General features: G+C 39.3%; 1 protein-coding gene and 2 long non-coding RNA genes across 3 annotated transcripts in view; 2 read left to right on the top strand and 1 right to left on the bottom strand.

The window, feature by feature from the left end:
* The window catches only part of LOC124253073, a 28642-nt gene extending 19555 nt beyond the window's left edge, over positions 1-9087 (top strand). The window contains exons 8-11 of the mRNA XM_046686798.1: positions 303-439; positions 4629-5024; positions 5902-6120; positions 6799-9087. Coding sequence (XP_046542754.1) covers positions 329-439; positions 4629-5024; positions 5902-6120; positions 6799-6813 — 741 coding nt within the window. The 5' untranslated portion in view covers positions 303-328 and the 3' untranslated portion in view covers positions 6814-9087. The remainder of the gene's footprint in view (positions 1-302; positions 440-4628; positions 5025-5901; positions 6121-6798) is intronic.
* Positions 9088-10458: 1371 nt separating this feature from the next.
* LOC124253072 lies at positions 10459-12130 on the bottom strand. Its single transcript, XR_006892085.1, has 2 exons — positions 10882-12130; positions 10459-10563 (listed from the first exon to the last, which is right to left on the bottom strand). It is a non-coding gene; the product is annotated as an uncharacterized LOC124253072 (long non-coding RNA).
* Positions 12131-14940: 2810 nt separating this feature from the next.
* LOC124253071 lies at positions 14941-18653 on the top strand. The gene is made up of 3 exons (XR_006892084.1): positions 14941-15565; positions 16768-16985; positions 18194-18653. It is a non-coding gene; the product is annotated as an uncharacterized LOC124253071 (long non-coding RNA).
* Positions 18654-18889: the final 236 nt, after the last annotated feature.

Genomic DNA, 18889 nt, shown 5'->3' with positions numbered 1-18889 from the left:
ATTCACTTGCCTAACTTCTCTTAGCTTTTTTGGCGGACATGAAATGTATTTATGGCAAATTTAAAACTTGTTTTAGTCACGATATGGCTAAAATATTGTCGATGTGACTCTGAATCTTATCACACCCACTCACTAATTGTTTTACTGTCCTTCGTTGGCAGGGTTGTATAAACTATATGTATTTATACTAGATGTAGAACTAGTTTTAGTCACGATATGGCTGAAATTGTGCCGATGTGTAATAAATAATAAACTCACTCACTCTGCACAGACAAAATACAATATTTATATTTCCTCTTCAGATGAAAGGGATGTTTCTAAAACGGAAATGGCAGACGGCCAGGAACGAATGAATGAAGACCACGAAAATGATTCTGAGGATAAAAGTGATGATGATGAAAACACTGACAATGACAGCGAGGAAGACATAGGTCAACCGGTGAGGCTTGTTAGCTGTAATCTCACACCACTCACAATCCACATAACACCTGTCACGTGTCATTTTACTTTTCAAATACCAACCTTTAAAAAGACTCCTAATGTGCATTATCATATTGTAAAAGTTCCCATAAGTTATGGCAACTCTGAAACAGAACATATTGAATTAAACTCCCAAACTCACTGACACATGCAAAATCAAAACTCATTTTTCAAGGGATATATAAGGAGCGTTTTCCAATATTCTGACTCATGCTGAATGCTTCTCTATATCTTCGCGGACATATCGTGGACACATTCAGTTTTGTGTTCCTCATGAACACTAAATATATTTCACCCAAGCGCGAACGCTCCAACACAACCAGCCGATAACTCGTCATTCTCTCAATTTTCGCCCAACGGGATAGTTGATGAAACTTTCTGTTTTCTTTTCCAAGCCATTCTATATTTTTTGGAATGTTTATATTTCGATCCTGCTTGTAAGTATTTTATTCATCATAACTTAGTGTTTTTTGTTTCAATTTCGCGTTTAGTTAAAATAGTTTTCAACTAAATTACGACCCACGGTCTCCAAACTGTATGCTATCGTCACGATAGGAAATTGTCGTCTGAAGAGCAGAATCGTTCACAGAAACTAGCGAAGTTGATATAAAATCTGCGACTACTAAGCGGCCTGCAACAGTTACTTCACCGTTCACAGACTGATCTGCTATATAGGATGAGATTGAGACCTGCATGCAGGATTCTCAAAAGACCAGTGTGTCATCAGACGCACAAGATTCACCATTTACACTGGCTCCTATGGTTTTGCACAGCCTCAGACCTTCACACGGGCTCGTACCTTCACACAACCTCAGACCTTCACATGGCTACAGACCTTCACACAACCTAAGACCTCCACACGGCTACAGACCTTCACAGAACCTCAGGCTTTCACACAACCTCAGACATTCACACGGCTACAGACCTTCACGCAACCTCAGACCTTCACACGGTCTTCACATGGCCTCAGACCTTCACACAACCACACACCTTCACACAGCTACAGACCTTCACTCATCCTCACACCTTCACACAACCACAGGCCTTCACACAGCCTCAGACCTTCACACAACCACACACCTTCACACGGCCTCAGACCTTCACACAGCCACAGGCCTTCACACAGCTTTTGACCTTCACACGGCCTGAGACCGTCACACAACATCAGCCCTTCACACAGCCTCAGGCCTTCGTGGAGCCATCAAATATTACGCAAGGAGGTATTCAGCAGGTTGTATTTAACCATCACTCAATGAAGATTCCTCACAACATGGAGATAGCCTTTCTATCTATGAAGACTCGTCTGTGTTCTCTTTTCCTGTTTTAAGGGGGACTCACAAGCCTTTTATCACAGTAATTTCTAAACCGTAACAAATGAAACGCATCTTGACAGACTTTTAGTAGCTATGTTGGTATAGGATCAAGGAAACAGCATATTGTTTTATTTTATTTATGCTAAACTTCTTGATCTCAGTGCAACTTGTTTGTCCAAATTGATCCAGAGTAGCTAGTTGACCGGAGTTGGAGACATAGAGACGTGGCTGGATTTGTCGGCAAGAGCAGCGCTGATGAGTGGGAAGAGAGAATACTCTGTTTTGTCTTGAAGAGCAAGGCGTTACCAATCTGAAGAACTTCCTTTTGACTGGTTGCCTTTTACAGGGTTGATGTGAAGTAGGCATGTGTTGTATCTTCAGTTAGGTTGTTCACAGCATTTTTTTGTTCTGCATGAATCTCTTTGTGTGTAGTCACTTTTTGTCCTTCGCATTTGTCGATCTATCTTTCGCCTCTTCCGTTTAACTTCACGGATATCATCGTTGTACCAGGCTGTGGTGGGTTGTTACCGTGAACGCCTTCATTGGAGCGTGTTTGTTTAGAACTGTCTCTTGCGTGTTGTTATAGACATCAACCAGGTCCAATACACTGTTGTATTCACCATCGGATTCACACAGAATCGGACTTGGAAGAATTAACATAAATGCTCTATGCACACAGGACCACACACCACCACGTAATAATTACATGCTGGACGAGGTTTTGGGTTCAAGAATCTCTTTGCAGTTGGATCAGTTTTCTTATCAATATGGATATTGAAATCTGTACATATGAGTAATTTGCCAATGGGTATATTTAAGCAGTCAGTCATTTCATCAAACAAGTTGAAAAATGTCAAGGAAAAACAAGCCCTTAAAAGTAGATTTTTCAAGGATAGTTTACTCACCACTCTTCGAAGATCTAAGAAGGTAAGCAGAAAAAAGCAAGACACCGGCATGGGGCGTAAATATAGTCCTTAAACATCTGATCAGGGAGGTGAACCTCTACGTCAAGCAGACTTTGGGTTATTAACTCAGAAGACCATATTTCTTATTAGCTTACAGCAGGTAGAATGTCAGAAATTTATGAAATTGACTTCAGTGGAACAAGATTTTATACTGGCACACATGCTCTAGTACATCTGGGATATAGGTGGAATTTCAAAGAAACGAATCAGATTCTAGTCTCTATAAACCTGCTCTGACATCAGTTCTAGAATCAGAAGATACATCTACAAAGAAAGTCGTTGAGAAGAAGGCAGTTCAAGATTATATTCATATTTTATAGATGTTTCTAGAGCAACTACATAATTCTGGATTGATCCAAGGACTGGATCCATCTGTGGCATTGACACTAAGTAAGACTCAGAGCTATAGCGTCCTCGCGACATGGTAATTCCTCTATCTCATCCATGATGGAAGAATGTGTCTTGAAGTCTGATAATGTTTTCACCAACCAGTCTCTCAGGGATTTTGCTACAGGACATGTTGCTGGTACTCATCAATTTGGTCCTTTGGTCTTAATGGAACAAGCGACAGTTCCTTCGAGGAAAGAATTTTCATTGAGAATCACTCGAATCTGGCTCATAGAAGTCGGGTGATACGAGCGGGAATTTATATCTATGCCAATCTGATGTTGTTATAAATTCACTTAAACATTTTTTGACATTGTATGTCTATCACGTCAAGGACGGCTACGAGCAGATGGCACCCTGGAAGTAAGAATAACACGGAGTATTCATCCAAATGACTCTTAATGTTTCACATTCAAAATAACGTTGATGACAGACGTCGATTTTGGCGGCCAAGGGTAAAAACTAGCTCATAAGACCAGTTCATCCAACCGAGTGTTTATGGAAACTGTGGTCCATGTTCCTCTCAAAACAGGAGATAAGCAGCAGGTGTTAGAGTGACTGGCTACACAGAGGGAATATGCATACACGACGTCCACGTGGTATACCGCGAATGACCCAACTGAGTGTTAATATGTAGACATCAAGATTTCTTAACTCTTGTCTGCAAAGTGGAGTTTCTGTGGATGATAACATCACAATGCAGATGAATAGAAAATTGTTGTGCTCCTGATAGAATCACACACTAATGTTATTACCTCGCTGACATGGAACAGGTGGCTTGCTTTTCGCTGATAATGAACAATAACCGAAAAGAACCTGTAATGTTTGGAATACAATGTTTAGATAACGGTGATTTCAATGAAAAAAATCAGTTTACAATATCACAACTTAAGTCCGTTGCATAAAGAAATCTGCCTCAGCTTGTCAACTTTGTGTAGTCATAAAACCACAAGAACATTTCATAGTGATGCATATTTGTTTCAAATGTCCTTCATCATAGGATTTAAATTTTGGGTGGTTGAATCGCAATTTTTGTCGACTGACTTCGTATTCATGTTTTAGCAATGGCTAGCTTTGGGTTCAGATCTCATATATGCACATTATGATACATGATATGTACATCATTCACCATACACAAGTAAATGTATTTGATCTGATCCAGTTTGTGTTGACCTCTCTTTTAGAAAGACCCGTGAAGATCCTGGCTAGAACTAATCTTCAGCAAACCATGCTTAGGCGACTAACGGGATCCGATGGTCATGCTTGCTGACCATATTGACAATGTCATCGTATCCCAGTTGTGTAGATCAATGCACATACTGTTTGATTATTTGCAGACTGCTGCCATATAAATGGAATATTTCTCTGTGTGTCGTTAAACAAAAGCAAACAAACTCGTTTAAAGCTGACACACCAAGATACCGGGATACTGTTCCAACAGTTCTGTGAAATGCTAAAATCAGATTTTTGTTTCTACTCTCAGCTGAAGCGTATTAGAGATTTCGTGAGGGATCCCCAGGAGCAGGATGTGACCTTGCATGTCAAAGTCGTGAAGGTGGGACAAGTGGAGGAAAAATCCAACAAGAACCAGTTCATGGCCACTGTGGCTGATGACACCTCAGCTGTTGACATTTGTGTGAGAGAAGAAAACCTCTTTGACAAATTCGAACTGGAGAAATGCATTATTCTGAGAAATGTCACCTGGAACGGGAAGGTTTTATTCACGAAGTCCTCTTCCACAGCAACTTTTGCCGCGGAGATTCAGGCTCCAGAAAATATCATCGCCGATGCTTTTGGGGAAGGAGAACCAGTGCCCATATCCGAAATCACCAAACAGGATTTTTTGACCAAAATTAGTTTAAAAGGAAAAATTGTGAAGGTTGGTGGACCTTTCATAGATTCTTATAGTAATATTGGCAGACCATTTGCACTAATAGCAGCCCTATATGTCTTTGTTGTATCATTGTCAGTTTCTGCAATTTACCTCACAAACAAGACGATTTATTGTTGCGCCTATCTTAATGCTACCACGTTCGGCCTGTTTGTCAAATGTCTATGTTATCGATGTTACCGTGAAACATGGTTGAATGATTCATTAACATTTACAGTTACTCATTTACTCGTGCAATCCTGACCTGTTAATTGAGAGCGGAAGGTATTATTGACATGACTGTCGCGAAATGTGTAAGTAATACATGATAGCAAGAGCATGAAAAATTATTGACAGTGCAATAAACATACTGTTCAGTTATTCCCCTGAGTGTTACCACGGCCATGTTATAATATTCGTATGTTATTACCGTATTTATCATATTTTGCATTAATACAAAGTGAGTTAGTACTATGACTAGGGGTGACTGTAGATGGGGAAATTGAATACGACTGGGACATGCAATCGTTCGATCATAAGCACATGCATGTAAGTTTGTTTTTTTGTATGGTTTCAGCTTACACATCCATCATATGACATACTGATAGTACGTTCCAGTTTGTGTGATATACATCGACATTTCCTGTTCAGGTGCATCATGTCCTAACATAGAGCAATGTATGATAAAATCACAGAATTGGATCTATATTGTCTTTGAAACTAAGACTATGTGTTGCATGGAGTTTCAGCGTATATGTCTGTTACACTGCCATTAGAGTAACAATAGTCTTCTCAGTTTATACATGATGTCTGAATAAGAGAGAAATATGTATTGCACACAACCCATCGCATCTTGTTGTATCAGTGTTCTGTTTATCTGTTCAAGCAAACCCCTCTCATAAAACGGAAGTGCTATGGGAAGGTGTTGTCATATCGCAAAGTTAAACTGGAGGATGAAACTGGTTCTGTCGATGTGGACGTCTGGGGCGACATTGCAGAGCAGATGCAGCTGGGCAAGGTCTACAAAGTCATCTCCTGTAAGAAGCGAAAACCTCGGATGCCTCACGATCCATGGGTCACAACAACACCCACGTCTACAGTGATGGTAATCCCTAGGATTATGTGGTAGTGGTTTTAAATGGGGTTATGCTTGCTTGCACGTCAGTCTTCCCAGTTACTGAGGCGAACTACCATAACACATTGCTGCCTGTAGTCAATAAAGTTTAACTTAAATAGTGCATCAACTTGCATTTCGCGTGCTGAACTGAGCTTGTTTCAGTTATGCCACGTTGGGCATACAGGGCAGACAGAGGTTAAGGTTTGTAAAGGCTGAATACATTTTAAGATATTTCGGGTCAGTACTAGGGCTGGCTAAAATTATAGATAATCTGAAATATCATTATTAATGATTATCATATGAAAATTGTGTTAACCATAATACCGTAAATCGGCTTTTGTAAAAGTTTTATTTTACGCACACACCTTACAAAGTTAGCTGTTTATTCTCGGCTGCTTCTTTATGTATTTTCAGGACGCTGTTTTGTTAACATGCCACCATTCAACAGTGATGTGAAATATATTAATTTCCTTCAGACGCTTTTTGCAGTTTTGCTCGAAGTTACTTCTTCGATATTTATCGATCATCGATCGAATTTGCTTTACTATTATCGATCTCTACGATCTATATCGATAGACAGCACTAGTCAGTACACATTTCAGGTTGGACCAGTATCAGGATTAGTTGCCATGTGTATGTTGAACGATCCGTCGTTTGTATTTCCAGCTCCTACCCTCCTAACCACTAAAGCATATCAGGAAAGATCGTTACCAAAGAGGTACGCTTGTCGGGATCGACGTCAAACCATACATGTCCTGTCCAAATCCCAGATGTTTCCGTTTCCAACTGACAGACAGGCTATGTGAATCTTGTCTGCATAAAATCCCGGACCAGGACCAGGTGAGTTATGGAGTGGCCATTATTGACACCCGGACACCTAAAGAAAACGTTCGCTCACTGACCGTCTACTGGCCAGAGCTCAGCCAAATGTTCCAACTGTTCGAGAAGGAGACACCACCAAAGAGTGACAAGAATAAGATTTGTGAGGCCTTTGAGGATCTTATCAACAGAAGTGTGAAGTACCAGGTATGTGGGATCGTCAGCGAGTTTAAACTGTAGACAGAAAAACAGCCCTCGGAGTGTCAGGTGCTGGTAAATGTGTGAACTTTCATTTGTTCAATAGGTCAAAGACCGTTAGCTGATATGTAGTATTGAGCTTTGAATCATGGTGATGATGTGACTTAATGGCTGCTATACAGGTCTGGTAGAGTTTGTGTTGATTTTAATATATTTTAATATCTATGAGCTTTAAGTGGCAATGCACTGTAGATTCAGTGTTTTGTGAAATGTTGTACACATCTGTGTGTTGGTGCAAAGGGCATTTACAAGGCTGATCAAGTAGTCAGACAACGATGAACTGTCTTCCTGACGTGAGTCAATTTTACGAAGATTGTAATTTCTAGTCCTACATCAAGCCTTCACATGTGTATTTTTCAATCTGTCTTTGATAATACTTTATTATTTTTCACTTTCAAGTAAATGCAGAGTTCTGTCTGTGGATGTTGTGTCCATACTGTCACTGTCTTTCAAGGGAAGGAAAGTACAAATAACAACATATTTCTATGTGTTGAATTTGATAAATGTTCTCATACTGATGCCACATGCTTCCAGAAGCTTCATGGACCATTCATTAAATGGAACAGAATTGTTTCTGAAATGTCAGTGCTCTTACTATCCATACATTTTGTTACATTAAAAGGGTGACAGTAAGGACAATTACAGTAACAGTATTGTCAAATATAGCGTTAAAGATAAAATTTACAGAATGTAACATTATTAATATGTTTTACTTTAAGTTTTATGTCAAGACTTTAATGTATTTTCTCAATTTCCAAATTTCAACTGTTTATTTTCATTCACGTTGAACAAAACAGGTAACACTAAGGACAAATGTGGTAACAGTATGGACATGTTTTTGAAAAGTTATTAAAAGACTTCCTACAAAGATATTTGTACATAGATAACTGGAGTATTGTGTTTGCTTGTAAGCATTCTTAATATTTTCATAGCGTTCTAAAGCTAAACATACCATTTAAAGAATGTAATATTATTAATATGAAAAAATCTGGTTTTGCTTAAAGCCTATGTCAAGACTTTAAAGCATTTTCCATTTCAAACAAGTCAACATGTAATTATCATTCACTGTGGACACAAGAAATAACACCGTGGAAAAGGATAACTAGAGTATTACGTTAATGGGTAAAGATTCTTGACATTCATTGCATTCTTTACGGTAGCGTGTGTTATAGCTTGGAGAGTCCTTTTATTAAAAATGTCAAATGTGGAATATTTCTACTCATGGAAAACAACCTGTTTCATAAAAAAGAGAATGGCCCATGTTAATTTAATTCTATGGTAAAATAAAAATACATTTATTAAGAACTAAGCAAATTATTTAATAAAAGGATGCTCTTGTGTGGTGTTGGCAATAATTTAGGTTTGGAAAAAATGCTGTATATCATTCTTCATAATGCATAACTTGATGATTAAAATTAGCATACCAGGTAGAGGTTATTTCTACAAAAATAGGATCATGAATATTTTCATTATATACTGAACATCATTGAAAACGCACCACCTGTATTAGTTTGGATTTCCAAGAGCATAAATGAGCAATCGGTGTAAATTTTACATACTTTTGTAGTCCAATGATTGATAAAGAAAAGAAACAAGAACCGATCCAGCAAAACATTTAAGTTTTTATTCAGCTGACCATGAAAGAAAGATGGATTTAGATTGGAAAGTCAGTAACATGTATGACCACCGTTAGCAGCAATACAAGCTGTGCAACGTCTCCTCGTTGAACTGATAAGTCTCTGAATAATGTTTTGAGGCAATGCATTCCAGTCTTGTTGCAAGGCATTCTCAAGTTCCCCAAGGTTGTTGCTCTGTGAGCGACATGAGAGGCGTTTGCCGATGTAATCATACAAGCGTTCAATGGGAGAGAAATTTGGTGAAAATGCAGGCCATGGAAGTAGAGGAATGTTTTTGTTTGCCAGAAACTGTGTTGCAACACTTGCAGTGTGCGCTCGAGCATTGTCCTGCTGGAATGTATGCAGATCTTGATGTTGGTTAAAGAAGGGAACGACGTTGTTCTGAAGAATGGTGTCACGGTAGTAAAGGACATTCACTCTGCCACGACAAACTACCAGAGCGGTTTTGTGATGATAACTGATCCCTCCCCACGCCATAATGCTGTCTCCAGCCCACCGATCTGTTTGCACAACACAGTCCTGATGGTAACGTTCTCCCCGTCGACGCCATACCCGTAGACGCCCGTCAGCATTTCGCAAGTGAAAACGTGACACGTCGGAAAACACAACACCATGCCAACGTTGTAACAACAACAAACGATGCTGTTCAGCCCATCGTCGGCGTTCACGACAATGTCTGTCAGTCAGGATGGGTCCAACATCGACACCGTAATCCTGCCACACGGAGACGGCGACGGACGGTGGAAGCACTGATCAAACCAAGTCGGCCTTGGACAGCGTTGGCGGTTCTGGCAGCCGGCAACGTACGATCCCGAATATGGCGCCGAACAATGTCTCGATCCTGACGAGAGGTGGTAACACGTCCCTGGCTATAACGTTGGCCGTCCTGGTGGTTTCTGTTTGTTGGTACCTGTTGGCAAGTCTTATGATGGTGAAATGATGGCAACCAAATCGTCTATCAATAATCCTGCTTGATGTGCCAACCTGCAACATGCCCAACGCCCGTTCTCGTTCCTCTAGTGACAATCTATGCATTACAGAATATATTTTACTTGCGGAGGTATAGCTGAAATGAGAACGGTTTTTTTGCCGACGGTCATTTATACCCCTAATCAGCATTTTTCACGCATGCAATTTGTGCTTTTCGTGTGTGTTGTGCCTGAATTTTGTTGTTGTCATGTGATGTGTTCCATGGTGTGTTCTTTACTGTACAGCATTATTTACAGTAAAGAACACTATTTATTGTCTTTTGTGTTATTAACAACATTTCCAACGTTCATATTTACTCTCAAACAGTCCTATTACCATATTTCAAACTTTACAGGTGGTGCGTTTTCAATGATGTTCAGTATATTATGATCTTAATGACATTGTGTGATTAAATTTCACTTCACTTGATATGCCCCAAACTACTAGTATTTATGATCACTAACTGTATTCAATAGAAGTCACACACATTAATGTCATGATTTACAGTACAGGATTAGACACAAATGTTGACTTCGAATGGGTTTAGAAGACAGAAGTTTAGAACTGAACATAAATTCTCTAGATATTCTTATATTATTGTAAGGTATGGATTGCTTGAGGCTCTTGTAACCAAACTGCTGCACATTAAAATCCTTAATAATCAAAGTGTTTTCTTTATTGGCTTTATTTACATACACTGGCATGCACATTGTATCAGTTTCGAGTGAATGTTGTAAAAGCCTCATGTCTACAAGAATATGTATTGGACGTTAGTCCATGATATCATACAGGTTATTATAAACAACTAAAGTCTGACATTATTGCCTCTTGCATTACCTCAATTACCTAATTAGATACACTGGAACAAATCCGGTTTCTGTATAAAACCAAACTGAGTCTGGATATTAATCTGGTTATTATAGCCAAGGGGGCGGTGGGGTAGCCTAATGGTTAAAGCGTTGGCTCGTCACACCGAAGATCCGGGTTCGATTCCCCACATGGGCACAATGTGTGAAGCTCATTTCTGGTGTCCCCCGCCGTGGTATTGCTGGAATATTGCTGAAACCGGCGTACAACTAAATCAGTCAGTCAGTCAGGCAGTCAGTATTATAGCCAAGAGACAAGTACGAGATGCTGAGGATGTAATCTGCCACGTTGGGAAACAAATGTGTTACTGAGAATCTATTCTACTCTATAACAGAACAGGAGTTAAGCCAGGACCAAAAAAATGCCGTGTTCAACAACTTCTATGTAAAAGGTCCAGGTACCATGTAATCCCAAATTATAGGGTAAGTAAAAACGAGGCAGTTTGATGCAAGGTACCCATTGCAAAAAAAGGACGTTCATTTTATTGATATATCTGCATGGTGGGATAGATACATCTGTAATAACTGCTACATGAGTCATATTAAGAAACACAGCACAGAATTACATCAGTGAAAAGCAAAGAGTTCTGGTCTTAGAAGTATTACTATATAAGCCAAAGGCAGCAACGGCAGCCATTTTTCAAAATGGCCGACATTTGGCAAAATAGCTTTGAAAACGGTATGGTGGACAGAGTTACATAGGTGAAACATCCCGACCCATCAACACCCGTGTGAAAGAACCCCAGACCTCCGTCATCAAGTCCGACAGCAAATCAGCCATCTCTGATCACATCCAATCTAACCCTAATCACCACGTAAACTGGACTGACATCACCATACTGGCCAAAAACCAAAAGGAATATTAAGTATTTCACGAAACGTAAACTCACTGAAGCCATTCATATCAAACGCCAAAAGCTCACCATCAATCGAGATCAAGGATCTGTATAAACAACTCTCTGGAAATAGTGCCTCGAGTTGCAGTGTATAAAGCAAAATTAAGTACATTGTATGTGAAAAATATTACAAACGTGCAGGAGTGATACGTCACCTGATACACGATATTTTGTTTTAGGTATTGATACTCTCTGTTCCTTGAAATTGTAGGATTCTCTGTAACTGGGTAACAATCTACGGTGGAAGACCAACTCCTTTAAATTGAACTTGTTCATTCTCTCTCTCTCTCTCTCTCTCTCTCTCTCTCTGTCTCTCTCTGTCTCTGTCTCTCTCTCTCTCTCACACACACACTATTATATAGGGCTTCGTGAACACACACACTGACTACATTATACGCCCATCTTTGGAATATATACAATTTTCAGAAAGTGAATTCTGCACTACACATATATCACTAGAGGGGATTTTTGCACGAATAATGAAGGCAAACCAGGAGTCCGTGACAAGGAGTAACAAGGGGACTGGAGGGATTCCAATGGCAATTGTATACAACCCAAGATATGTTTGAAGTCAACACGCTGTTTATGCCATACACATATGCCCAGCATTTAGCGAAGTAGTTTGTGATGGTGTCAATGTAAACTGTACCGTTACATGATGTATGTGCTGGTTTTTGTTGCAATAAAACGTACGCCACTTATGCTTCAACTTTATGTTACATTCACCTCTTGAGACTTGGTATTCAAGTATAAGACAACATATACATGTTCTTCTGTGTTGTATACACAACGTATACATTATTCATTACGTTTTGATGAAGTATACGTTTGAAGGAGGTATATGCCTTCATGGGCCTCATCCGCAAAGAATCTGGACTGACTTAGATGGAATGGAATTTAAACATACGTGAATTACCTACATATTGCTTAAACAATGTAAGGACTGTTTACTTTTTTCCTTCTCCAGTTATTAGCGATCATGGGTTGTATATGCTTTTGAAAACAAACTTTTGGTTTATTTCATGTAATTATATCATTCAAGAATATCAAAATAATGCCTGAAAATCATAGCAAAAAAATCCGTATAAGTATGAATCAGTGTACCCTCATGCATATATATATATGACTGTATTTTTGAAAATGATAGTTCAGTATCACCAAGATAGGTTGTAACTAGCTTTTTAACATGCCGATGGTGTGAAAGAAAGATCACTTACATGACATTTGGTCCCTTTTGGGTGCGTCTGGCGACTTTCAATAGGGTTACTAAGTGAGTATAGTTTTAGGCCGCTCTTAGGAATAGTCCAGCAATATCACGGAAATGGGCTTCACATATTGTACCTATGTGGGGCATGGAAACCACTAGGCTACTCCAACAACCCTAACTTTAAAGATTCCGTGTATGTTGATTTATGTTGATAGCCTTTGATGGTTTTTAAGGACATGTTTACTTCACACGGGGAACAAGCTACATGCTTACCCTCGACAGCGAAGCATGCGTGAGAGTCCTCCAGGTTGTAGTACATTGCAGAACTCTAAACCAAACTAAAACAGAGCATACCACTGCCCCTCACTAACTCTCAACAGAACAGATACAATGTAGCAAACTATTTAAGTTGAATGTTTCTGTCGAGGGTAATACCATATGATGTACGCCTCTTTGTAGCAGTGTCACCCGCGCCGGTAGGTGAAGGTGACACTGTTACAAAAATGCGTATAACCCGAGGGAGGAGCGTGCAACGTATTTATCTTATCGTCTTGTTAAAGGTACAAAATATCATTTTAATGTATTTTGAAGGCTGCTTCTATATGGCATGTACTTCATTGACCAATGAAATTAGAGTATGTTACATGAAGGTAAGATAAATTGTAATAACGGTAATATCAATATATTATAAGTTGTTCACTGGTCACGAGGGGGACTCTAAACTGAATATTTTATTCAGTCAAAACTAAGGAATATATACAAATATTTCATCCCGTCACATCCGTTTGGTGTACTTGCAAAAAAATATTGCTCCTTGCACAAAGTACACTTTAAAAATGCATAACAATCTTGATTCGAGGGATCACTAATCCTTGAAACTATGTCTCGATATAATACTCTATAATTGATTTCGAAAATGTTTGGATATAACAATCTGCTACTTCCTTTTGAACATTCTTCAATATAAAAGAGTGTGAAGCCCATTACTGGTGTCCCCCGCCGTGATATTGCCGGAATATTGCTAAAATCGGCATAAAAAAACTCACTCACTCAGTGTTAATGATTCTTCAATATAGAATGCAACCGTTTGATAGGAATAAATGTTTTGTTGTGTGCTACCTGAATCCGAAATGTACAGAATTGTCCAGAAACGTTAGCCTAACGGGTCATTATTCTGAGTTACTAATGTATTCATTTTGTAGCAGGTGATATGTATTCAGTTAACATGCAGTTCGATATTATGTTGAGAAAAGAATCCCTTTTAACCATTTCAATCAAGGACCTGAGCACATCTTGTTTTGTACACTACGTAACACACGAAGTATTACACTGGGTAGTACTTCCCGGTGCATGTGTCCTGAAACAGACAGTCCAGACAACTGTTCTGTTGGGTCACTCATTTCAATCAGTACAGAATATTGCCTTGTTGATCTTTAAAATATCTGTACATACATGCATGAGAGGTATTTTCATCCTGCCGTGACACATTATAAAACCACACTGCATATGACAGTGGTATTCAACAGTGTTGTCGTTGTATTGCGTTGTTTCTGTGGCGATTCATCAGAGGGCTGAGGTGAATTTGAATGAAGGCTAATCCGGAAGTTTCTACTGCAGCCGGAATAATCCAGTCCAGCAAAAGCCGTGGTGGTTGAGATGGTAAGGCGGCTGACTTTGTGTGCTGGCGATTGTGTGATTGATTCTGAGGGTGTGGGTTCGAATCCCGGATGGGACTCAGTCCACCAAAAGTACTAGAATCTGTTCTCTTTACGAAGAGTGAGTGAGTGAGTTGGTTTCGCATGCCGCTTTCAGCAATATTCCAGCAATATCACGGTATGGGGACACCAGAAATGGACTTCACACATTGTACCCATGTGGGGAATCGAACGCTTTAACCACTAGGCTACCCCCACCGCCCCACTTATTACGAGAGAGTGTAATCCCAAATATAACATATGTTACATTTGACCACTTTCTAAATGGCATTGTGTACTTCACAACCAACAGAGCCCAGAATGTTCCAGAAGAGATCTATATGAAGTTAATAGAGGCCCAGTAGGTGCCTCTCGTTTCAGATCAGTTTCATCCTGGATTCCTTAGCTTTGCTCTCTTTTGTAGCTTTACCATTGTTGTAACTGGTGAATATTGTAGATCACTGTCTTATTGGTGCGATAAATCACAACTTGTGTATTATATGAGGAAGTATTTCATGCAGCGTCGCTATCATGCACAAAGACCCTATCTGTGCTTTCCGGACAAGTTTCAAACACAATCGTCAATTATAGACACACAGAGACAGTATCAACTTTCTGATGTACGTGTTACACAATCATTAAGATAAGCACACAATCTAAAAGCTGGAAACACCCATGGTTGTCAGTGGAAGTACCAGTGTAGAGAGTGAGGTGCTCATAACTACAACCTCATAATATCAGATAAGGTAACTTAAGTGTCTATTGTAACACACGTTTATTTCACAGTCATGATATAACAACTCGACTAGTATAATTTAATCAACCCTAATACTTTGGAAAAGATGTCACTCGTTTTATATTGTGAATAGTTCCACACTGACAGGTCACGTGAATAAGTCCACACTGACAGGTCACGTGAATAGGTCCACACTGACAGGTCACGTGAATAGGTCCACACTGACAGGTTACGTGAATAGGTCCACACTGACACTGAGTTGTCCGCTCGACTTGGAGAAGTCCAACTTGACCAAATCAAGTCAGTTTGTTCACAACTAGACCAAAGACATAGCAATGGCGCAGGCACGAGGTAGGGTGAACTTTTATTTCTTTTAACATCTATTTAATCATTTGCTTGATCTACAAGACTCATTCCTTTACCAGACTAGCACAACAGTTGGATTATACCGTGAACCGATTGTGTTGGTAGGATATTGTTACAGTGAAGCTAAATAGAAGCTATCTTCATGCTGTTTGTTTCATGACATATCCATATCATTAAGATAATGTCAAAACCTGCCATGAGTTTGTTTGTGACCCTCATCATCGTCAGTTCTGTAGACATCTGTACATAATATGTTCTTGCATTTTCAACCCATACATCCTCCTCGCGATGTTATACTATCTAGGGTAGGCTGAGTTGGCATTATTATTCACACAGCTAGGCCGACGTAGGGGTCATGTATCATGTACGACGTGTAGAGATACTCGCCTATTGTGTTCATAAGATTTTTATTGCAGTTTCACCCATGCTCTATGTTACAGAAACTTAAGGACCACATCATGTCATATGCCAGCTATATATGATAAATGCAAATATACAGAGTACTATCTCGAATGTTACAGATACCCAGATATATTGTTGAATGTGCTTTGGAGCTGGGTAATCTACGGTGTACGACCAGTCCCTATAAATCGCACTCTGTGTATTCTCTGGTTGTCTTGTTATCTTTGTTACACTCAGTATATATACTTTGCCACCACTGTATGTTACATTCCTGGTTGACAACGGTACGGAATCTGTCCCGAAACCTCGTAATAAACGAGCTGTTATCCATAAAGTTTGTGAATTAAAGCATGAGAATGATTCCTTTAATATGTGTCATTCACACAAACAAATGAGCGTGTTGCTGAAGCGTTTAAATAATTCCTTGACGTAAATTCACTCAAGACGCCATAATTGACATAATAGTCGCCATTCATACCGTAGGTTTTATCATTGAGATACATTCCTTAGCATGTACTGACATATGTAACAGTTTTGTTCATACATTTTACAATACGCTATTGGCAATGCACATTTTAACGCATCAACAGTAAATTAGCAATCCAAGCGTTTAGTGTCAGTGCAAGTAACTGTGCTACATGATCATCTTACAACATCATAGTTTCGATAAAGGTAACAACAGTGTCTATCGCATGTATAGTTCCCACCTCCACATCCCCACCATTTGATAGTTAATCAACCCTAATACTTTGGAAAAGATGTCACTCGTTTTATATTGTGAATAGTTCCACACTGACAGGTCACGTGAATAAGTCCACACTGACAGGTCACGTGAATAGGTCCACACTGACAGGTCACGTGAATAGGTCCACACTGACAGGTTACGTGAATAGGTCCACACTGACACTGAGTTGTCCGCTCGACTTGGAGAAGTCCAACTTGACCAAATCAAGTCAGTTTGTTCACAAATAGACCAAAGACATAGCAATGGCGCAGGCACGAGGTAGGGTGAACTTTTATTTCTTTTAACATCTATTTAATCATTTGCTTGATCTACAAGACTCATTCCTTTACTGACTAGCACAACAGTTGGATTATACTGTGAACCGATTGTGTTGGTAGGATATTGTTGCTGTGAAATAAATAGAAGCTATCTTCATGCTGTTTGTTTCATGACATATCCATATCATTAAGATAATGTCAAACCTGCCATGAGTTTGTTTGTGACCTCATCATCGTCAGTTCGTAGACATCTGTACATAATATGTTCTTGCATTTTCAACCCTACATCTCTCTCGCGTGATGTTATACTATCTAGGGCTGAGCTTCGGGCATTATTATTCACACAGCTAGGCCGACGTAGGGGTCATGTATCATGTACGACGTGTAGAGATGCTCGCCTATTGTGTTCATAAGATTTTTATTGCAGTTTCACCCATGCTCTATGTTACAGAAACTTAAGGACCACATCATGTCATATGCTGCTATATATGATAAATGCAAATATACAGAGTACATTCGGAATGTTACAGATACCCAGATATATTAAGTTGAATGTGCTTTGGAGCTGGGTAACAATCTACGGTGTACGACCAGTCCCTATAAATCGCACTTGTGTATTCTCTCTTGGTTGTCTTGTTATCTTTGTTACACTCAGTATATATACTTTGCCACCACTGTATGTTACATTCCTGCTTGACAACGGTACGGGAATCTGTCCCGAAACTCTCGTAATAAACGAGCTGTTATCCATAAAGTTTGTGAATTAAAGTATGAGAATGATTCCTTTAATATGTGTCATTCACACAAACAAATGAGCGTGTCTGCTGAAGCGTTTAAATAATTCCTTGACGTAAATTCACTCAAGACGCCATAATTGACATAATAGTCGCCATTCATACCGTAGGTTTTATCATTGAGATACATTCCTTAGCATGTACTGACATATGTAACAGTTTTGTTCATACATTTTACAATACGCTATTGGCAATGCACATTTTAACGCATCAACAGTAAATTAGCAATCCAAGCGTTTAGTGTCAGTGCAAGTAACCGTGCTACATGATCATCTTACAACATCATAGTTTCGATAAAGGTAACAACAGTGTCTAATGCATGTATAGTTCCCCCACCCCACATCCCCACCATTTGGATAGTTAATCAACCTTAATACTTTGGAAAAGATGTCAGTGATGTTGTTAATCTGAATAGGTACACACTGACACTGAGCTACCCGTTCGACTGGGAAAAGCCCAAATTCACCCAGATCAAGGCAGTTTGTTTATAAATAGACCCAAGTCATTGCAATGGCGCAAGCACGAGGTAGGGTGAACTTTTATGTTTCGTTTGAAATTTATTTGATCATTTGCTTGATCTACACGTCAAATTAATTTATTAGTTACTAAGACTCTTGGGTTACACTGTGAACTGATCGTATTGGTACAAATTGTTACTGAGCAATAAATGGAATGAATATCTTCAAGATGCTTGTTTCAAGACATATGCACGTTATTAAGGTAAGGTTAAAACCAGCGTGAGTTCGTACATCTCAATGAAAGGCTGTTCACCTTACACTGAGTTATCCGTTCCACTGGAAACATCCAATTCTGACCAGATCAAGACAGTTTGTTTATATATAGTCCCAGGTCATAGCAATGGCGCAGTCGCAAGGTAGGGTGAACTTATGGATTCCTTTTGATATGTCTTCAACTATTTATTTGATCTTCAATTCATATAAATTTACTGTCTCTCTCTCTCTCGTACAAACAGAATACAATAGAAGGGAAACACTGTTTCCACAAGCAACACATATATCAGTGACATATATAACATAATAGAGAATTGACTGACGACATACTTGTTTCTCCTATCAGTAGGGATGAGATTTTAATCAGTATTCAACACCTT

This window comes from Haliotis rubra, unplaced genomic scaffold, assembly GCF_003918875.1.
Source record: "Haliotis rubra isolate DU_JTF1 unplaced genomic scaffold, ASM391887v1 Scf530, whole genome shotgun sequence".
Taxonomy (NCBI): Eukaryota; Metazoa; Mollusca; class Gastropoda; order Lepetellida; family Haliotidae; genus Haliotis; species Haliotis rubra.
Note: the sequence above shows the minus strand (reverse complement) of the source record. Positions and strands in the feature narration are given on the sequence as shown.